At 44.9% G+C, this 23552-nt stretch overlaps 1 protein-coding gene across 5 annotated transcripts in view; it reads right to left on the bottom strand.

The window, feature by feature from the left end:
• LOC147882156 (Protein kinase superfamily protein) overlaps window positions 1–23552 on the bottom strand; it is a 125136-nt gene that overhangs the window by 15521 nt on the left and 86063 nt on the right. For all 5 annotated transcript variants that reach the window (XM_087401571.1, XM_087401572.1, XM_087401570.1 and 2 more), the window contains one exon: window positions 5056–5197. In XM_087401571.1, the coding sequence (XP_087257697.1) occupies window positions 5056–5197 (142 nt within the window). The remainder of the gene's footprint in view (window positions 1–5055; window positions 5198–23552) is intronic.

A 23552-nucleotide genomic window follows, 5' to 3' on the forward strand; every position in this document is an offset into this window, starting at 1 on the left:
GTATTTCTTTATCTTTCACAGTGAAATGATTACAAGTTGCATCTAGGAGACCTTTCCTGCAACTAAGCATGCAGCCCCAATTCACTAAGCCTTCACAAGGCTTTCAAGCATAGAACACCGTCACATAAGTGCACTTAACCCATAGGCTCAACCCAAAGGCATTCTCTTTTCCGAGTGTAATTCCATTGGCTGTCCAGATGCAATCACACTACTGCATCCCAACTGCACTCTCTTTGAGTGGTTTCCAGATGGGATTCACAAAGATTTTCAAAGCTCCAAAATAAAATCAGCAAAGTACCCAACCAAAGAATGACTCATGTAGCACTGCCTGGGCACCTGTGAGCCAAGAAAGAGGCGGCACACGAGGCCAACCAATAGCTTATGGCAAAAAGAAATTGCAGCAGTAAAATCACAATTCACCAAGCCTTGAAAACTCACACCAAGTCCTCAATCGCCAAGAGGACATAGTAGCCAATGCCTAATTGCATTCTCAGCCAAAGAGGAGTGCAAAGGCATGAAGAAAGCATTTACAAGAGCCGACTAGCAAGAATTCCACTGAAAAATGCGAAAAGAAGCACTTCTGCCGCGAAGAAATGGGAGTTCTTGGGCTCAAAAGAAGCGTGCTTCAGAGAGGAATACATTGAGAAGGTTTTGGAGAAGTTTCAAAGGCGAGCGCTCTCGAATCTGTCACTAAGCCATTGAGAACATGGGTCCTACTCCCTGAGCCTCTCGATGAAGGCGAGGTATCTCCTCAAAGACCGCTCACGCTCCTGAAGGGTCCTCCTCCGCCTAAGGGCCTGCGCCTGCAGCTCCTCACGTAGCCCAACCCATGTATGGTATCATCTCTGATTGCTCCCAAATCCCTGCCATGACCTACAGGATCTCCTCGTCTTGCAAGATATCCTCTGGAATGTGGACCCCCTTCTGGGGGAGACCTCGGCGGGGCTGATCCAAGTGAAGTACCACTGGAGAGGGGTCTGACATCGTGATACCTGCCAGAATCCCGGTAGATCCGCCTCTGTGTAGTGCCCAGTCCCCAACATAGAAACGGTTTAGTCTCTCTAGCAATCCATCGTGTCTTCTCTGTTCAAAGCAGAAGAGAAGGTTGCCAGGTGTCCTACTGAAATCTGGCTCTCTCCACGGGTCTCTGCCACTGATCATGAAAATGAACTACCCTACTTGTCTTCCCCAAACTCAACGTTGTTGAAGTCACCTCCAACAATCCAAGAGTCTACATCCGGAAGACACTCTAACAGCCTCCTCCAAAAGGCCGGGCGGTGCTATCTACACGCTAGGGCATACACGTGCAAGATCCTAATCTTGGACTCTCCCGTCCGAACTCCCATCTAAACTGCCCGTCTTGGAATGAGCTCACCCTGATCGTAGACCTCTGGAGTCAAAGTCTGTGAGACTGAGATGCAGACCCCTTCGCTCCATCCTACTGCAGGGGACCACTCCTCTGGACCTCCCCCTGGGAGAAGGTGATGACGTCGTCTGATGTCTGCGGCTGAAAACATGTGCTCTTGAATTATAAGGATGTCCACTGCCTGCCCTACCACTGCCCTCTGCAACTCTTGCCGGAGTATCAGGTACTGCGGCTGGCTACAAACACGGTTGTGGAGCTTGTGTACGTTCCAACTCACTATGGTCCAGCTCATGAGGACGTGGGTGTTGGGAACAAGGCTCTCCTATGAGTGGGTGCCTGTCTTAGAAAGACTGCCTTTTGTGACTTTGCCAAGGGTTTGGAGGGCGAGTAGTCGATGTCTGTGCGGTGCCGTACTAGGGTGGATACCGGATCAATACCGATCTTCCGTGCCCACTTCATCATGAAGGAGGTTTCCACCCCGAACAGCTCCGCACACTTCTGGAGGGGCCAGAAGTATGCCTGCTCCACCTTTGCCTCCAGTGGCAATCTGATAAGTCATGTCGCCAAACCACACACCGGCTCCTCACGCATGAAGCTCAACTGAAAGTTCACCTACCGCGCCATGGGCGTACCAAAGGCCCCATCTACTCGTCCATCATGAGTGTAATCTAATTTCCCAAAATAGCATCGAACACCTCTGAGGACCACTTCTCCAACCCTATGGAGGCAAATTGAAATCTCCAAATGGGGTGTGTCTGAGATCCCACTACACTGATCAAACCCCCCTTTTGGGACTGAAGGACCATGAGCGTTACCTTCAATGGTAGAGGATATGAGTCCGGAATCTCCAAATAGTTCCAGGGTCCTAACCTCCAGAAGTCCTGCGGTAAGGGACGCCCAAGCAGGAGGTTGGGAGCTGCTGACCGGGAGGACGAGCCTCGTCCCTAAGGATCCCTCCCTGAACGGCCATGCTACTACGATGAGGATGCAGAAGGGGGCGTCATTGTTCCCTTGCCTGCTAGCAAGGATATCAAGGCAGAAGGAGAGGGGGGCGGCGGGAAAGGGAGGGGTAGGGACACAGGGGGCAGAGGGCGGGGGGCAAGTGGTGAGAGTGACCATAGAAGGGGGGGATGAGGGAAGGGGAGGGGATGGGGGTATCAAGGCAGAAGAACCTGCTACTAAGGTGGAGAGGGGGGGCGGGAAAGGGAGGGGTAGGGACACAGGAGGCAGAGGGCGGGGGGCGGGTGGTGAGAGTGACCATAGAAGGGGGGGTTGAGGGGGGCGAAGGGGGCGGGGGGAATCTTGGAGGGGGAGGTGGAAGTGGAAAGGAAGAGGGGGAGCGGTCTGGAGGGCGAGGGGGAGGGGGAGGAGGAGGGATAAGGACGACTTAGGCCCCCCCTGCTCATCAGGCTCACCGGGACTCTGGATCCGCTCCTCCGCAGCCGCCGCCAGGTTAGTGTCTGCGGCTTCTACCATCACCGCATCTGAAGCTCCTAGGGCTCGCTGCTATTGCAAGGGTGGGTGCGGAGGCTGAACCTCTGAAGCTGGAGGATCATCTGGATGGATGGTGGCCCTGCCGCTGGGGGAGTTGGCTCATGTTGTTCCTCCTTCGAGGCCTCATGGTCAACCCTGTCCCTCTCTCTACGATTAGCCCTCTACCTACGGCGCTTGCAGGCTTGCTTGCTTGGTTTCTTTTTCTTTTTAACCTGGATCCAATCCCCTTTTGAGGCCCATGGGCTTTGAGAGTCCTGTTGCTCTTGCCTAAGAGGACGCTAGGCTCGAGCCTGCTGCTCTACTCTGCGGGGGAGGCGCACGGGGAGGCCATGGGGGCAATCTCTGGCGAGGTGACCCATCTGTCTGCACCGAAGACACTAGCCTGGTAACATGGAAATCTCCACCCTCTAGCGAAGGGTGCCCCCTTCAAGGGTCTCGAGAAGAATCAACTCTAGGAGCAACTCTGGAGTCTCAACCACTTGTCTGATCCTGGGGACTCTATCATTTGCTAGAACCGAGGCGGCCGACTCTAGCAAAGACTCAAGCACTGTGCCAAAGGCCCAACGAATGGAAGGGAGGATGGCTCGATACTCCTTGGGGAGCCCTAGGAAGCGGAGTGTAACCGAAAAACGTGAAAGATGGTGTGTCGTATCCATGTCCTCCACTGTGAGCCCATGATACCAAGGAAAGAGGTAAACAAGATGTGGGCCAAGGAGGATGGGGCTCTGCTCCACAAGTGTCAAGGCAGTGTCGGGGGAGCTCAACTGGATGAGGAAAACGCCTCTTCCATAGATGGTGACCTCTTGGATGTGGTCTCCCTCTAATGCCAAGCTCGCCTGAATCCACTCTCGCACCTGTCTCCGTGTAGGCGTGAGGCCCACAATTCTACCCACAAGCACCTTGTCCTTGAGGAACTAAACTGCCTGTTGTACCTGTTGCTTGTCAGCTGGGAAAAGAAGAACCTTAACGGCTGTGGGAGTCGAGGGTGCTACCATAGAACCCCTCTGGCCAGACCAAGGGTCACCACCACGATGTTCTTTCACCGTAACAAGCACGAATGCTCCCGTTGCAGGGAGGCAAATGAAAAAAAGGAGAGAGGAAGAAGGGCATCGAGGCGAAGAGGTGGGGGAGAGAGGTGGAGAGGGCGGCAGGGAAGGAAGAGGGGAGAAGAGAGGAAGGAGGTAGAAGGGAGAGGAGAAGGAGGAAGGAGTGAAGGGTTGGAAGGAGGGCGGGAGAAGGAGGGGAAAGACGGGGGGAGGCGGAATGGCAGGGGGGGCACGCTGGCGGGGGGGGTAGGAGAACAAGAGGAGGTACGAGGTGGAAGGGAGAGGCAGGAGAAGGAAGGGGCGGAGGAGCAGCAAGGGGCGGGAGCGGAGAAGCAGGGCGGAGCGGGGAGAAAGCAAGGCAGGGCAGAGGAGGCCGGGCGGAGCAAAGGCAGAGGAGGAGGCTAGGTGGAGCGGAGGTGAGGGTGAGGCAAGGCAGAAGGGGGGCAGCGGGCAGCAGGCCCTCAGGCCGCCGCGGGCAGAAGGGGGAGTTCACCGAGCAGCCAGGAGCTCACCGAGGAGCTCAAGAAAACCACACCAGCTTCCTCACTAAGTCGGCACAGCCCAAATTGAGAAAGTAGTATTCATAGCTTGATTCCAAAGGCATGTATATCAAGTCTAATGAATTAATTAATCCAAATGAGGATGGGAGAAAATGATACAAAAATCAATCCAAGGCTAACAGCATTTGATCATAAGATGTGAATCATGTGAGTATGAAAGTGCATAGTAATTCACCATCACCCATTTTCTGTCAAGTAGCACTGTATAAGAGAATAATTTCCTCATTTATAAAGAAACAAATTCACTTGGAAACATGGCCAACTACATGTATGCTCATGAATGCCCACAATTTTGAAAGCCATTTCACACTCATGTCACGCACACACATTCTTTTTTGTTTACTTGCCAGATTCACGATTGCTTTTAATGGAGAAGTTGCAATTTAAACTAGTGGATTGTTTCTGATTTGAGATCACTCATGGCTCGCACAATTTGGACAGCTGTTCATCCTATTTCTTCAACAACAGTTGTATCCATTATGTCTCATAAAAAGCAACTGTCACTTATTTTGGTCTTATTTAAGTCATACTTGACCACACAAGTGATTCATTTCTCCTGTTCATGCAGTGGAAGAAGTAAAACCAGTACCTTGTATAAAAGCGCTGTCAGTGTTGACTGGAGCTGAGGTGAGTTGTCAGTTAGCACCTTCCTTGCAATCCAGGGATATGAACTACTGAGAACTTTGTAGTTAGGATCACTGCTCAATGCTATGCCCTCCAATACTGTCAAACTGTGGAAGCCCATATTCTCTCTCAGTATTAACCTATGACAACACCTATATATAGATCTGAGAAGAGAAATTAAACGAAGGCCTTGATTATAGAGGTATTACAGAAATTTTTCTGTCCTTAGAATGGCACGCTATATGGAAGCATGCCTACCTGAATGTAATTTACAAGAAACACTTATCACAATGACATAAGGTCTCCCTGCCATCATCACAACCGTTGCTACACTTGTGAAGTCTTGGCAGGACAATAATTAATGGAATGAGCAACCCTGAAACCATCATAAAGACAAACACAATAGGACAATACAGGCTTCCTTTTGGGGCCTATAACTATGTCCGACTATTGTGGCGAAATCATGGATGTTTGTTTTCCTATGCCATCGATTCACAGAAAATAGTTTTGGCTTTCAATGACTGATTCATCTCTACCTAGGCACAATATTTTAAGAGGTTATAAAATCTGGTTTCTTGGGCAAGAATAACAGATAATCAGCCATTTTGCATGCCAAAAAATTTTATTATAAGCCTCTGGTTCACATTTTTCAGAGGTATGACCATAAAAAAAAGATACATGCACATTACGAGGCCCAAGTGTGACCAAAGTTCCCTTTCCTTTCTGACAAGCCAATAAGATGTCATTGTAACCATCTATATATTATTTCTGGAAACTCTGAAGATTCAGGCTCAGGTGCAATTGTGAAATGGTCCTTCTACGAAACAATGTATATGCCAATACTACAATGCCATCCTCACAAGCATGGTAAACTTCCATGTGGCACAACTTTCAACCCCCCCCCTCCCCTTTGGTCCTTTCCGAAAAGCGGGCTTCCAATCTCTATAACCACCATATCACTTCTCTCTTCTTGCTTTCTTCATTCAAATGGAGTAAACCCTTTCAATTAAAAAGGGTTCCCAACCACTAGTGAGCTGGGAATGGGTAAGGTCCCCATAAGACCAAAACTACTTTTGGACAATCCTAGACAAGGGAAAGAAGATAAGAAAATGACGAGCCCCTAGGAGGCACCACAACCTAAAAGGAACAGCCCCCCATGTATGGCAAAAGTATCAATGGGATGCCCCCCATCCACAAGAACAACCATCAGGCTAACAGGCTGAGCGCAATGAGCCGATGTTAGGTGCGGGAACCGATTAAATGGAGATGGAATGCAAGGAGGCAGTCAATAGCTGAATGAACTGGAAGTACTTGCAAATGGATAACGAGAAAGTACAAGTGGTGGCTAATATAGGCCCCAAAGTCCACCACAAGAGTTGACCAATGAAGCTAACCTGAGGGTTGACTGAATCCTAACTAGCCTACAAGGCCATACCAGGGCTAAGTGTTAACAAACCCTCCTCCATTGTATGGCTGAAGTATCTTGGATACATCTCAAGTATACATGGAAACTATATCATGGTTGCACATATTCGTCCAAGATGGATATAGCAACCTATGATAGTACATGGAGATCTACATCACGTAATAAATGATGCCAAGTGTAAGGCATTTCGAAAATCCTCAAACATGGGTCGTGGTAGAGCCTCGTGAAGAGATTTGCTAAGTTATCCTCGATGGAAATGTAGGACAATGGTATATCTCCAATTGACAAGCGCTCTCGAACATAATGGTAGTGCACCTCAATGTGCTTGGTACGCACATGAAAGACACAATTACGTGCAACAGCCAAAGCACTCTGGCTGTCCATGTAGATCATAGTAGAGGAGGTCGAGTGTACATCAAGATCTACAAGTAGCTTACAAAGCCAAACACACTCTACAGTGGTTGTGAAGGCTGCCCTATACTCAGCTTCATAACTCAAAGTAGCAACTATAGGCTGCTTCTTGCTGATCCAGAAAGGCATGAAGAGCCAAGCATGAATTAGTTGCCACTATGATACACCCTCGTGTCATAACAACTTACCCAATCACTGTCTGTGAATGCATGCAAATCCAATGAAGATTGATCACTATATAACAGCCCCAAATTTTGTGTGGCCTTTAAGTAACAAAAAGGTGTGTGCTGGGCTTGTGCATGTACTTGCTTAACTAGGAAAGGACATACTGCAAATCACGCTGGGTATGATGTAAGTAAATAAGGAAGCCCTAAAAAGTGGCATCAAATAGGACACTCCCATCTTCAGAGGAGAAACGGAAGCTAGGTGCCAATGGACTAGAAACCGACTTGCAATACTCAAATTGAAAGCACTCCAATATGTGTGTGTGTGTGTGTGCATCACAGGAATACTCCCCTCCTCATGGAAGCATGGCATAGTTAAACTCATTCCCAAGAGGAAATTGTGTGAGCATCTTATGGATTGGAGGCCCATCACATTGATGCCTGTTGTTTACAAACTCTTTGCTAAAATGCTAGTGCACCGTCTTCATCAAGTGCTTTATGAGGGCTTGCATCCTTTGCAATATGGTTTCGTCCCTCGGAGGCAGATTCATGATAATATTGGCAATGCTCTCATGGCTATTGAATATGCAAAATATTCTGAACAGGATGTTTTTATTATGCAAGTGGACTTTGCCAAAGCTTTTGACACGGTCAACTGGGATTTTATCTCACAAACAATGGCTAAGATGGGCTTCGGGCCTAAAATGGCTAATGTCATCTACTGTTTATATGCTGGCTCTACAGCCCAATGCATCCTTGGAAATCATCTCTCGCAATCTTGGTCTTTGGGTCGTTCGGTTCGACAAGGATGTCCACTCAGTGCCCTGTTATATGCCATTGCCACTCACCCACTTCTCTCATATTTGGATCATCTTACCACACAAGGTCTTCTTACTGGTCTTCAGATTCCTGGAGCCCCTTCCTTTATTGCTCAGGCCTATGCAGATGATTCTTTTTTTATGCAACATAATTCTCCACAGCAGTTGAAGACTATTATGGACACTCTTTCTTCATATGGCTTGGCTGCTGGCATGAATGTTAATTTCGATAAATCTAGCCTCATACCTTTGCATTCATATGATTGGCATACTCTTCTATGGCCTGGGCACATTATGCAGCCCTGTGATGTGGTCCGCCATCTTGGTCACCCTATTGGCTGGCACATCACCAGGAAACAACAGTTAAAGTGGATTTTTGATAAGCTTCATGCCAAACTCCATTATTGGAAGCTCTCCACTTGGCCACTCCATGTTAGGCTCCGGATTGTCCAGTCGATTATTATGGCTTATGTTCAGTATTATTTGCCTTTGATGCACTGGACTTCTCAAGACATTTCTGCCTTTATGTCTCACGCTATGGAACTGTTATGGAAAACAAAGTCTTCTGCTAAAGCTCTAAGACTTATGAGGATGACAAAAGTCTGTTCCCCAAGGATGCACGGTGGATTGAATGTGCTGAATATTGCGCACCATGTCTTGGCCAGGAAAATTCCTCTTCTACTCACCTTTTTTCGTCAGAAGCAGCCATGGACTCATATGCTTGCAACCATGTGCACGTCCTTACGTACTACTGCACATGGTGCATGGATCACTGATTTTTGGGAGGTCATTTTGGGCAGATTTGTAGGCTCTATCCCGGGTTGCCCTTTTGCTACTTCACTTATTAGCGATTGGCAACAGGTCCTTTCGCATGCTCATTGGGCCCCTTCCATTTTATCTCATGCCAATTCCCTTCGGCAAGAAAGTATTTATTGGAGTGCTGTTTTTGATCCTCCATTGGCCCTCCAAGAGCCGATTCGGGCCTATAATCTCAGCAAATTGGGGATCAGGTGTATAAATGACGTTGTTGATGCTACTGGTCATATGCTTTCCTTCCCTCTCAAGCAAAAGCTTTTCCTATGGCGTTGTCTTACAGGAACCTTATCCGTGGGGGTCACTCTGGCTCAACGAAGGATTGCATCTGCTTCTTGTCTTCGATGCATGGCCCCTTCTGAAACGGTGCCTCATTTGTTTTGGATGTGTTCCAGCACTAGGACCTTCCTATGCAAAATTTCCATGTCGCTTCGCCTTCGTTTCCCTAACTCTCCTTTTGGGAAACATTTTTGGCTTTTTGGCAGACTTCCTGCAACCCTGGTCCATTACTCTTTACTTTTGAACTGGGTCAAATATTGGGCTTTTTGGACCATATGGCAGGATCACAACATGCGATATTTTGGGAATCTGTTCTTGCAATCTTATGAATATTTCAGACTCTCCCTACGGCAATCTATCTATGATGCTTGCCATCAAGGAGATCTTCCTCAGTCATGCCTGGAAATAGTTTTTCTTTGCTTTTAATTTCCTGTTGAGGCTCTCTGCTTTTTTGAGACCCTCATGTAAATTTTGCTGATAATATAATCATGGATTTACCAAAAAAAAAAAAAAAAAAGTATGTGTGTGTGCATTATGGTGAAAGTGGATGATATCTTTGATCCAGTTAAGGAGTATGCAAAACGTGCCATTATAATTTTCTTCCCAAGACGAATGCCTACTGCAGTAGATGTTGGGAATTGGTTGACTCGAACCTTGGGTAGTTCTTATGTCAAAAAAGTTCATTATGCAGCGTGGGGCTTTTTTGAGATCATCATGGCTGATGAGGAGCACCGTCCAGTTTTGCTGGAGCATTCTCCTCTCTTCTATGGCCAGTAGATGGTCCATGTCCTGCCCTGGTCTCCCACCCCAGATTATCAGGCATTGATTCGGCATCGTTGCCCTGTTTGGGTAGAAGTTGTGGATTTTCCTCAATGCTTGTCTTCTCTTCTACCTAAAATTGCAGCTTCCCTTGGTAAGGTGGTATGCCCACCGCGACCCAATGGAAATTCGAATCGCTTCTACATTTTGTGGAATACAGATCATCCCACTCCAGCTTCATATTCGGTTACTGTGAATAATATTTCCATGGGAAGTGCCTTTTACAAGCTCAAGTGGGGGCTGTTTGCAGGTGCTTGCTTTGAATGCAAGCAATTTGGGCACATGGCTTCACAATGCCCTTCCCGAGCTCCACGGATGCCAGTGCAAGCTGAAATGGTTCAGCCTTTGAATAAGAATGCAAATGCCTCTTCTGTGGTAAAAAACAAAGGGGTCAAACAGTTTTTCTCTGTTCAAGACAAAGGCAAAGCCCCAGCTATCTCAAATGGTAATGCTTCTTTTCCTGTGCCTTTGTCCTCTCCACCTCAAGGGAAGGGGGAACATTTTTTGATTGATGGATGGCAAACTTCTTGCAAAGTGATCTCCCCCAGGCGACCTTTGTCTTCTCGGACTTGGAGTGGTGCATCCTCTCATGGGAAAAAACCTGCTGAAAACTTTGGTGTTGGCTTGACCTGGGCTGCTGTGACTACAAATCGAACCTTGTTTCCTGAAGAAGAAGTTGCTGCACTTTTTTCCTCTCCTCAGGCTGATGCTTCATCCCAGGGCAGAGGCCCAGACATTGAGGTGGAAATGCAGACGTAGACAGCCCGTTAGTTGTTGTATATAACTATCCCATAGCTGTAAATATGCTTGATCATCTAAAGTGCGATACTCTCAATGTATAGGGAATGTGTGATGGTCGCAAATGGAAACTGGTCTGGATGTATATTAGGCAATTGCATCCTGATATAGTTGCTTTGCAAGAGCATAATCAGCATATGTATGATGGTAAGATAGGCCATTTTGCTAGTTATGATATTTTCTATGCTGGAGAGCACTCCTTTTCTGGTGTGGTTTTTTTGGTAAAGCACAACCTTCAACCTGTTGTGGCTCTCAATGATCGCCAGGGTAGATGGATTATTGTTCAATGCCTTGTTCAAGGGGAAATTTTTTAATTTGCATCGGTTTATGCCCCTCAATTTTCTCGTGATAGAGCTTTGATCCGGGCTGCCATGCATAGCTATCCATGGTGACAACATGCCTTTCATTTGTGGTGACTTTAATAATGCCCTTCAATCGGGTGACAACACCTTAGGCCACACTCATATGTTGGCTTCTGAAACACATGCATGGTCTGATTTTTTGCTTCAGTTGCGCCTGGTTGATCTCTGGAAGGAATTATAGCCCATGCTTCTGGGCTATACCTTTCAGTATAATGCTCAATCTTCTTATTAGGCACGCTTGGACAGATGGTATCAGGTTGATCTACAGCATGCCTTTACTTGTCAAATTTGGGTTGATCATGCTTTCAAACATTCGGATCATGCTTCTCTTTGGTTGAGGCTTTCCTTACATGAATTAATAATAGTTATCTGGAGTATGCTGACTTTAAAGCCTTGGTCTCTGATGCTATTCAGCCTCTCTCTCATCAGATACACATTGGTTTGGATTATGCCTGGCAGGCTTTTGTTGCTCGGATGCAAGCAATTATTCGGGATTATGGCAAATCCTATATGCAAGCCACAAGGGAGACTGTAGCACATGCCAAATTTGTGAGTGGATGGTGAGTGACAGAGAGCAAGAGAGAGGAAGAGTTGGAAGCTTGGAAGCTGAAAGCTGAGTTGCAATAGAAGAGTGTGAGTACAACTCAATAAGAGAGAGATAAGGTTTTGTCCTAGTGACAAAACCTTAGTAGTCACTAACCATAGTTAGTGAACTAACTACGGTTAGAGGGAAAAACCTCTTAAAGAGGGAAAAGTGCCCCTAACTAGCTTATTATATTACATTGGTCACTCCTGAATTATATCTATAATTCTAACACCCCCCTGCAGTGCCAATGTCATGTACAAGGCTGATCAATCACCAAACGGATATAAGTTCAGGGCACTGCGAAATGCCTCAAACTTTTCACGTGGTAGTGCTTTGGTGAAAATATCTGCAACGTTGTCATGTGTGGACACAAAGATTATACTGATCTCTCCTGCATGCAACTTCCCTCTGACGTAGTGATAGTGAACCTCAATGTGCTTCGTGCGAGCATGAAACACTGGATTCTTTGCCACTGCAATGGCACTCTGACTATTAGTGAGAATTGGAGAAGGACCCTCCAAAGACAGATGAAGATCAGCAAATAGATGTCGCAGCCAGACACATTCAATTGTTGCTGTGAAAGCTGCCCTGTACTCAGCTTCACATGATGAGGTAGCCACTGTAGATTGTTTCTTGCTCAGCCAGGAAATGCAAGATTTACCCAAAAAGAAACAATTGCCACTAGTGGACTACCTAGTGTCATAATCACCAGCCCAATCTGAATCACTATAGGCATGCATCTATAAGTCACCCCCCCTGGGAAATAGCAAGCCAAAAGACTTTGTGCCCTGCAAATAACGGAAGATGTGCTTAACTGCCTGCCAATGCATAGTTTTTGGGCTGTGCATGTACCTGCTCACCTGAGATACTGCAAACTGAATATCAGGTCTAGTCTTGCAGAGATATATGAGGCATCCAACAGCCTGACTGTAAAGTGTGGCATCAACTGATTCTCCTGCATCATGCATTGTGAGTTTCAACCCCGGCTCCATGGGAGTGGCTATGGGCTTACACTCATGCATGTTAAATCTGTCCAAGAGTTTCTGAACATACTTGGACTGAGACATAACAGTGCCACGTCTCTCATGAGAGAACTGGATCCCCAAATAAAAGTGAAGCAGCCCCAAGTCTGACATGTCAAAGTTGGTCTGCAAATCAGCTTTGAAATCTGCAATTTTGTCTTCATTGGACCCTGTGAGCAGTAAGTCATCGACATAAAGAAGGATGACTAAAATTTCCCCCCCATCCATCTTGATGTAGAGGGTGCTCTCAGTAGGACTATTGTGCAGCCCCTTGCTGGTCAAAAAGGCATGGATCTTGGCATACCATGCACGAGGGGCTTGTTTCAGCCCATATAAGGCTTTGTTGAGCCTGCATACTTGAAGTGCATTTGCTGTAATTTCAAAGCCCGGAGGTTGTTTGACATACACCTCTTCCAACAAGTCCCCATTTAAGAAGGCTGTTTTTATGTCCAACTGATGAACATTCCACTCAAAATGTGCAGCCATTGCAATAACTGATCGGATGGTGGTCATCCGGGATGTAGGAGCGAATGTCTCCTCATAATCTATGCCCTTTTTCTGAGCATAGCCTTTAGCAACCAGCCTTGCCTTATATTTGTCAATGGAGCCATCTGGCTTCCGTTTGACCTTGAAAACCCATCGTGTGCCAATGGCATGTTTACCCTGTGGCAAGTCTACAACATCCCAAGTCTGATTTTTTGCAATGGACTGCAACTCATCGTGCATGGCATTCATCCAATGCACATTATCCTTTGCCTCTTCGAATGTGGCAGGCTCCTCCTCATCAAGGAGAGCACCTGCATATGCTGATTCCACTGAATTAGCACCTTCCATGTGCCTTGCTGCACTGCGAGTCCTGCCAGATAACGGAGCATCAATTTTACTCTCCCTGAGAGTCTGTAACAGCCAGTTTGGGACTGTTTTTGCTGCATGTATGTATGCAATTTCTTGCTGCACCACCTGTTCCACTGCCTGTGGAGGGGGCAAGACATCCTGTGGCGGAACTGAAGCGTCTGGAGGTTGCTGTAAATTCTGATTTGCATCAGAAATATCAGCAGGGGAACCCAAGGCAATGGGTAGCAACCCCTCAAAGACATCCTCTGAAGACGAAGGCATTTGAAATTCAGCCTGAGTGTGAGCTGAATTTTCAGAAAATATCACATCTCTACTTACTATAATCTTGCATGTAGCAGGATTGTAGAGACGGTACCCCTTGCTTTCTGCACTGTAGCCAACAAATATGCATTTGATGGCTTTATCTGACAACTTGTGCCTAAATTCAACAGGCACATGAGCATAAGCAAGGCATCCAAAGACTCGGAAGTGATCCACTGAAGGCATCCTGTCATTCCAGACCTCATAAGGAGTTTTTGTTTTTAAAGCCTTAGTGGGAGCCCGATTCAAAATGTAATTGGCACACATCAAACCCTCTAGCCAGAATTTGTGAGGCATGTGTTTGCTTTTCAGCATACATCTGTCCATCTCCATGAGGGTTCTATTTTTCCTCTCAGCTTTGCCATTTTGCTGAGGGGTCAGCCTGACTGTGAGCTAATGCACAATACCCTTGCCTTTGAGAAAAGCATCAAATTCTGTAGACAAGTATTCCCCACCTCTATCTGTGCGCAATGTCTGTATCTTGAGTCCGGTCTCATTTTCAACCATGGCTGAAAAGTGTTTAAACATCGTGAACACTTCAGATTTCCGTTTCAGCCCATAAACCCAAGTAAAATTGGAGTAATCATCAATAAATGTAACGAAGTAGAGATGACCACCCAACGATGGAGTCCTCATGGGACCACAGACATCACTGTGTATAAGCTGTAATTTGCGGACAGCTTTAACTGAACCATCCTTCTTGAAGGGGAATCTATGCATCTTGCCTAAAATGCACCCTTCACAAGCATGTGGAGGAGGTATCTCAAGAGGTGGCAATGCATCAACCATGGAATACTTCTGAAGTGTCATCAAGCTGTTGTAATGCATGTGGCCATATCTGGCATGCCATAATTTTGCATTCTGCATGGCAGCTGTAGGTGTAGAAACTGCAAGAGCATGGGCTGCTCTTTTCTCAAAAATATCAAGCTGAAAAAGCCCACGTAGCAGAGTACCAGATAACCTTAAGGCATAGTCATCTTCCATGTCTCAGACAACACATTTGTCATCCTCAAAGATGACCTGAAATCCACCTCTGTTGAGAGTGGACACTGAAAGGAGATTTTTGGTTATGCGAGGCACATATAAGACATCTGAAAGTCTGAAAATTGAGCCATCAATGGCAATGAGCTTAACATCTCCTGTGCCATGTACTAAATACGATGAGTTGTTGGCACAAGTGACTTTCTTACCAACGGGAGGTGGATGCAAAGAAGTAAAAAGACACTTCCTAGAAGTGATGTGCTTGGATGCACCGCTGTCAAAATACCAAGTGTTCAGTGTTTCATTGACACAGAAAGCAGATGCATCTGTAGAAGAGTCATAGCTGCAAGTCAAAAATGCATATGTATCATCACTGCAAGTGGCTGTACTATCCCGTGCATCTGGAACAGCCAACCTAGAATCTGAAATGCAAGATAAAAAGGTATAATCCTGTCCAACGAAGTTGGCTGCAGCATCCCCACTGTCAGATGCATGAGGAGCTGAATCTGAAACAGCCATACCTGAGCTGTTTTTCTTTTCTTTTGCAAGCCTTTTCCTGCATTCTGCTATGTGATGACCTGGCTTTTTGCAGAAGTGACAAAAACCCTTCTTCTTGGGCTTACTTGCATCATTTTTAGCCTTTTGTGAAGGCTGTCCTGACCCACTGGAAGGCTGATTTACTGATGTCTTTGCCTGTCCCTTTGTTTTTTATTTAAATTTTGAGAGCATGGCTTGTTCACCTGCACGTGAAGCCAAATTTTTCCTGGTCTGCTCTTCCTGAAGCAAAAGTCCTATCAACTCATGAAAGGTGAGAGGATTTGCACCCCCCCTCAATGATAAGTTCAGCGAGGTATGAAAGCTGAGATAAGACTCAGGAAGAGAATTCAGAGTGGTTGTAATCATCTTTGAATCAAGAATAATTTCATCTATGTTTAACAATTGCTCTCTGAGATCCTGTAGCTTTGTGAGGTGGACTGACATGGAGTCACCCTCTTCCATATGTGTATTACTCAACTCTCTTTTCAAGAAAGATACCCTTGCATCATTCCGAGCTGCATACATGCTTTCCAAAATATCCCACGCTGCCCTGGAGGTCTTACACGACCGGATATGCGGAATGATAAATCTTTTCACTGAAAGAGAGATGCATGACAAAGCTAAGGCATCCCGTGAATCCCATCTCTTCTACTCTGGAGTAGTGACTATAGCTGCACCAACAACTTGTCCTGCAGCTGCACCTTGTGCACGACCTCTTCCACCTCCTTGCTGGGGAGGGGTAGCAGGTGCAATATCTGCTGGTCGGATCTCATCCCCATTGACATAATCCCATAAATTGTGAGAAATCAGAATATTGCGTACCATGAAACTCCAGAGGGAGTAGTTGGTGCCATCCAACTTGTCTTCCTGTGAAAGACCACCGAACTGGAAGTCATTCTGATTTTGATGGGCCATATTTGAGAAAGAGATTAAAGCAGATACAAAACTGAATTCCCTTACTGGGAATGAAATGCACAACTCCCAAAAAACACAGCCAAGCACGGGCTGTAAATGCAACTTAGATTTCTGTACTTGCACTGTCAGAAATCTGTCCAAGCATCAAAAACTCTCCAAATCTGCCAAAAGTACTGCAAAACACTCCAAGAGAGGCAGTATGAACTGAAAACTCTAGAAATTGCTCTCCCAACACAAAAGCCCCAAAATAGGCCTGAAATTGCAACCGGAAAGGGGCAAATTGAACAAAAGCCCCAAATGTTGCAAGAATTGCGCTCTGTCTGCAAAAGCCCCAAATTTTACTGCAAAATTGCAGTGTAATCACAAAATCCCCAAATTTCTTCAAGAAATTGTACTACAGAACTGAAAGCCCCAAATTTCAAGCTTGAGATTGCAACCAGAAAGGGACAAAAGTACTGAAAGCCCCAAATTTTGCAACTTCAGCAGAAAGCCCCAAAATTCAGACAAAATCTGCAATTTTTGCTCCAAGTGTAGCTCTAAAACTACACAATGATTGCAATGTCTGCAACATACAAAATGCCCCAAATGTACTCCTAGAATACTGAGCCAAACAATGGCTGTCTGCAAAATTTGCCTGCCAAAGATCACCTGCTTGTTCTCTTGTACGAAAACAAGGGACTACCTGCTGTACGGAAGCAGATCTAGTACGGAAGCACTGTACTGAAAACAGTACGGAAGTGCTGTACGGTTGGTAAGGCACTGGAACGGCTGGTACGGCACCGTACGACTGGTACGGCTGGTACGTAGACAGGTACTGTACGACGAAGTAGTACGCTGTACGAAAATATAACCTGTACAAAAACAGGTACAAATACCTGTTGTACAGTGTGTACACGCAGGTACGATCGACCACGACGAGCTGTATGTACGAAACTGTATGGGAGCTAAGCTGTACGGCGGAACTGTACGTAGCTATACGGAACTGTACGGCTAACCATACAGTCTGGCGACGATGTACGGCTAGCGACGACGAAGACGAGTGGTAGCGCAGGTGCTTTTCGGGACTGTACGTAATCAGTCCGTACGAATTGTACGGACGATCCGTACGAACGGTGAACTGATGGAGCTGGAGCTTAACGGGGAGGTTGGAGCTGGAGGCAAGGAGCAGGAACTGAAGGGAGCAGGGAGCACGTAGCTCTTGAACCCGCTCTGATACCAAATGTGAGTAGATGGTGAGTGAGAGAGAGCAAGAGAGAGTGAGAGCTGAAAGCTGAGTTGCAATAGAAGAGTGTGAGAGTACAACTCAATAAGAGAGAGATAAGGTTTTGTCCTAGTGACAAAACCTTAGTAGTCACTAACCATAGTTAGTGAACTAACTGCGGTTAGGGGGAAAAACCTTTTAAAGAGGGAAAAGTGCCCCTAACTAGCTTATTATATTACATTGGTCACTGCTGAATTATATCTATAATTCTAACAAAATTTACTTGTTAGAGTTTGACTAAGCTTGCTCATCTTCGCCCTTTGTCTTCATAGGAAAGCATGCGCTTATGTCAGGCTCAATTCTCTCTTCAATCCAAGGATCGCAGAAAGCTTGCTAAATGGGAAACCTGATCCAGAAAACGGGCTTTTTTGGATAAAGGCTGCTCTTCCAAGCAAATTTTTAAGAGTTTACACTACAAAAGACATGCTGCTAATATTTGTCGGATATGGATGCCTAATGGTTCTTGGTCAACATCTCGTTTAGAGCTTGCTGATTTATGTATGTAGCACTTCTTCACTCATTTTGGGCATGTGGATATTCTTTCTCCTCGGGTCGTGTCTGCACGTCAGCTTCTTTTGCAGCATGCTCATCCAATTCTATCTGATGCTCAGGCTTTGGAACTTGAACATCCATTAACAAGGGAATTGTCTGATGCACTGACATCCTGTGGTAGATGAAAATCTCCAGGAATGGAAGGTCTCACTGTTGAATTCTTTCTTACATTCTAGGATCTTCTTAAATTCACCTTGTTGCAAATGGTAAATATAGCATGGAAAAATCGGCAGATGCCTGTGTCATGGAAAAAGCGTCGTCTCAAGCTAATTCCAAAGAGGCAGCTATGTGATTCACTTGGTGATTGGAGGCCAATCACACTCATACCAGTCATTTACAAGATACATTGCCAAAATGGTGGTTGATCGGATTAAAGGTTATTTGCATGATGGGTTGCATCCCTCCCAATATGGCTTTGTTCCAAGTCGCCACATCATAGATAACATTGCCATGCTTATATTGGGATTGAATACACACAACAGGATGTTCTACTCTTACAGGTAGATATTGCAAAAGCCTTTGACACATATCAATGGGATTTCATCTCGCAAACTATGCGAGCTTTGGGGTTTGGACAAAAAATGCAACAAGTTATTTACTGGCTTTACAGAGTTAGCAATGCGGCTTGCATTCTTTCTGGGGATATCTCTGATGAGTGAACTCTTCGTTGTTCAGTCCGCCAGAGATGCCCTCTCAGTGCTTTACTGTATGCCATTGCTACTCATCCTATGCTGCAATATATTGATCATTTTGTGGCTACTGGATCACTTCATGGCTTGTAATTGGATGCTAATCGCAGCATGGTTGCTCAAGCTTATGCTGATGATTCTTTCTTTACCTTGAAGAATACGCCCCATGATCTTGGTGCCTTGATGCAGGCCCTCTTTGTTTATGGTTTGGCAGCTGGTCTTCATGTTAATTTTCAGAAGTCTAAGCTGCTCCCTTTGCATTCCAAAGACTGACATACTTTATTATGGCCCGGTGGTGTCATTCCACCCACTCAGTTTGTTCGTCATCTTGGTTACCCTTTGGGGTGGGAACTCATTTGCCGAAAACAAACTGATTGGGTTTTGGCTAAGCTTCGAAAAAAACTTGAGTATTGGAAACTGGCAACTTGGCCTTTGCACGTTCGTCTTTAGTGCAGTCCATCCTTGTGGCATATATTCAATTTTACTTGCCATTAATCATGTTCACTAAGGCAGATCTTACATCTTTCATGTCCGTCTTTATGGAAATCTTCAGGCAATCCAAACATGGCAGAAAAAGTCTCAAACTGCTTTCGATGCATCACATTTGTTCTCCCAAGATGCATGGTGGATTGAGCATCACGGATATTCATGTGCATATTCTTATCCACAGGGGAAAAATGTTGCTACAATTTCTGCAATGTGATCAACCTTGGGCTCTTATGATTAGGACTCTAGTCACTCATATCAATATTTCTACGTTTGGTCATTGGCAACTCAATCAATGGGATTTCTTTTTTGGCTGCACTGATGGCACTTTGCCTGGCTGCCCTTTTGTCTCCTGCCTGCTTCTTGATTAGAAGCATGTTCTTTCTCATCTGGAATGGAATGGACGGCAATCTTTGCTTGGGAATTCTTTGAGAGCTGAAAGCATTCACTGGTCGAAAGTCTTTCAGCCTCCCTTGGCTTTATAGGAACCTCGACATTCCTACTTTGTCTCGTTTAAAGGCATCACCTCAGTTCCTGATGTTATAGATGATGCTGGTACTGTGCTCCCCTTTTCTCTAGCAGCCACTAGATATGGATTGGGCTCTCATTATCGTCCTTTGTGGCAACAAATTACTTCTATGATTTCGCCTTTTGTTCCGATTCCTTCTTTGGAACTCCAAGACTGACTCGAAGATTGGACTTTGACTTCTCCAAGGTCCTCCTCTCGTCTTTTGAGGCTTTCTCAGATTACTGTACCTGCATTGTATAAAATCCTTTTGCCTCAACCTTGGGTTTCAGAGAGGTGATTCTGTTTGGCAAATGCATCGCCCAACCAAGTGGTGGAGGAAAAGATTACAGCAACTTTAGGCCTATAAAATACTACTTCGGCAATAGGTTTTCTTTTGGCGAATTCTTTTGGGAGTGTTTCCATCTGGACAGCTATTAGCTCATCGACACATTACTCCTGCACTTTGCCACAGATGTTCTGCTTCTTCGGAGACTGTGCCTCACCTGTCTTGGCATTGTCTGTGCTCTTGTGAGTTTTTTAATCTGCTTCGACAGCGCCTACGAGGCCCATCTGTTCCGTTTGGGAAGTTCTTCTGGCTATTTGGGTTTCATCCATCCAGACTGGAGTTTCATCTTTTCTTCGTTTGGGTTCACTACTTAGCACTGTGGACTTTATGGACATATAGGAATTGTAAAGTCTTTGGTGATCCTACTTTCTCTCTGTTTGGCTTTTTTAGGCGTTTCTCTGCAGCAATCTTTCTTTGATCGCTTGCAGACCTGCTGCATAGATCATGAGGTCTTTTTGGCATATACTGAAATTTTCAATTAATGTAATTGTAGCACCTTGTTTTGAGATTGGTACTCATATAATATAATCAATCAAAGAACTCACCAAAAAAAAAACTGTGTGTGTGTGTGTGTGTGTGTGTGTTTACCTGTGAGTCTTTTCAGCTGGACAGTTTTTGGCACAACGCTATGTTGCTCCACCACTTTGTCGCCGATGTTTGGCTTCAATGGAAATAGTGTCTCGTCTCTTTTGGCACTCTTCTCATACATTTGATTTCTTGGCATTATTGGGTCAAACTTTATGCGCCAAATTTCCACGCTTTACTTTTGGCAAGTACTTCTGGCTGTTAGGGATACATCCCCCTCAACATCAGTTTGTTTTCTTCTTTATTTGGGTTTGATATTGGGCACTTTGGACTTTGTGGAAGGATAGAAATCACAGAGTTTTTGGTGACCCGAATTTCTCACCTTGCTCTTTCTTCAGGCACTCTTTGCAACAATCATTTTATGATTGTTTGCAAACAAGGTCTTTAGATCAGGATGTATATTTGTCATATATTGACATCTTTGCTTGATGTATTTGAGCATATCCTGCTTTGGGATGCTCATCTTGTAATATAAAAGCAACAATATTTTTAACTTTTTTTTTTTTTAAGTGTCTTTACTTGGGTTCGCTACTGGGCACTCTCGACTCTCTGGAAAGCTAGAAATCATAGAGTCCTTGGTGATCCAGTGTTTTCTACTTTTGTCTTTTTCCGTTGTTCTTTGCAATAATCGCTCTTCAATTGTTTGCAAACTCACTGCATAGATCAGGATGTATATTTGTCCTACATGGACATCTTTGCTTTGATGTACTATTTCCGCTTACCAGTTTTTTTCTGGCTAGCTATATTGTAAAATAAAGCAATCAAAGATTTCACCCAAAAAAAAAAAAAAGGTGTGTGTGTGTGTGATACAAGAATCTGGTTAAAGATGCGCTTCAGCCACTATCTCGACAAGCTACCATTGGTATTGATTTTGCCTAGGAAGCCTTTGTTACACGAATGCAAGCTGTCATTCGTAGTTATGGCAAAAGTTATATGAAGACCTTGAGGGATAATGTTGCTCAGGTAAAATCTCAGTGTCAATCTTTGACAGAGTTGTATCTCATGAATCTTCCTTATCAAGAAAATCAGATGTTATGTCGGGCAAAATATTATTTGCAATGCAATGACAATAGGAAAATAGCTAAATGGGAAACACGTGCAAGACAGAGAGCCTTTTTGGATAAAGGCTGCTCCTCTAAAGCCTTTTTTAAAGGGTTGCATTACAGAAGGTCTTCTAAAAATATTTGCAGGGCTTGCTTTGTTATCAAATGGTGTTTGGACTTCTTCCAAGGCAGAGCTTGCTACAGCTTGTAATCAACATTTTTCTTCTCAGTTTGGAAAAGCAGATTTACCCTCACAAGAGATTATTACAGCAAGAGGAAAATTATTACGGCATGTCATTCCGATTGTCTCTTCGGCATAGGCCTTGGATTTGGAAGATCCTTTCACTGAACAAGAGCTAAATGATGCTGTTAAATCCTGCCGTAGATGGAAATCTCCAGGTTGGGATGGTCTCATAGTGGAATTTTTCTTGGCATTTTCGGATTTGCTGAAAATGCCTTTGCTGCAAATGATTAATCCTGCTTGGCAAAATCAATGTATGCCGATTGCTTGGAAGAAAGGGTTGGTTAAACTTCTTCCCAAGAAGCCCATCTGTGAGTCCTTAGCTGATTGGAGGCCCATTACTTTGATGCTGGTAATATACAAGATCATCACCAAAATGGTGGTTGATCGGATAAAGGAATATTTACATGATGGCCTGCTGCACCCAGCACAATCTGGCTTTATTCCACGACACCATATTAATGATAACATTGCAAATACTTATGTTGGAATGGAATATGCCAAGTATACAGAGCAGGATGTGCTTATACTGCAGGTAGATATTGCAAAGGCATTTCACACCATTCAATGGGACTTCATAGCTCAGACTATGCAGGCTTTGGGATTTGGTCAAAAATTACAGCAAGTTATCTTTTGGCTTTATCAGGATAGCAAAGCTGCATGCATTCTCTCTGGAGATTTATCAGAATACTGGACACTTAAATGTTCAGTCCGGAAAGGTTGCCCTCTCAGTGCTATTTTGTATGCTGTAGCCACGCATCCAAAGCTTCAATATATTGATCATTTGGTGGCGGCAAGTATATGAGATGGGCTGGAAATTACTGCAAGTCGCACATTGGTGGCTCACGCTTTTGCAGATGATTCTTTCTTCATTCCAAAAAACACTCTAAGTGATCTTTCTTCACTAATGCAAGCTCTCTTTGTATGGACTGGCTGTTGGCCTACATACTAATTTTCAGAAATCCCGTTTGTTGCCTTTGCATACCCAGGATTGGCAAAGGTTGCTATGGCCGGGGGAAATTGTTCAGCCAACTCAATTGATACGTCATCTTGAATATCCTTTAGGTTGGAGCATTACCCATCACCAACAGATTGATTGGGTTCTTGCTAAATTGAAGAAAAATTTGCAATATTGGAAATTGGCTACTTGGCCGTTGCATGTCAGACTTCGCATTGTTCAGTCTATTTTGGTGGCTTATATTCAATTCTATCTGCCATTGATTTTTTTCACTAAGAAGGATTTTTCTTCCTTCATGTCCACCATTATCGAAATTTTTTGGCGGTCAAAGCACGGCAAGAAAAGCTTGCAGATTCTTCTAGTACAGAGATTGTGCTCGCCCAAATTGCATGGAGGGTTGAATATTCTTAATATACATATGCACATTTTAGCTCATAAAGGCAAGATGATGCTTCAGTTTCTTCAAGATGATCACCCTTGGGCGGCTATGATGCGTTCCTTATTGGTTCACATCACTACACCTGCATTTGGGTTTTTTTTTTTTTTGGGCAAAAAAGAGACTTCTATTAAGTATTAAAGAAAACCGTTAGAGCAAGCTCCATATGGGAATACGGGATACACCATGCAATGCATGAAAAGCTCAAGAGCCAAAAAGAAAGGATTGGGGCTGATAGTGCCATCTCAATCCAGTAGCAACCTCCGAGAAA

The sequence above is a fragment of the Dipteris shenzhenensis genome, chromosome 30 (genome assembly GCF_047967505.1).
Source record: "Dipteris shenzhenensis isolate YYH24624 ecotype China chromosome 30, Dip_SZ_1.0, whole genome shotgun sequence".
NCBI lineage: Eukaryota > Viridiplantae > Streptophyta > Polypodiopsida > Gleicheniales > Dipteridaceae > Dipteris > Dipteris shenzhenensis.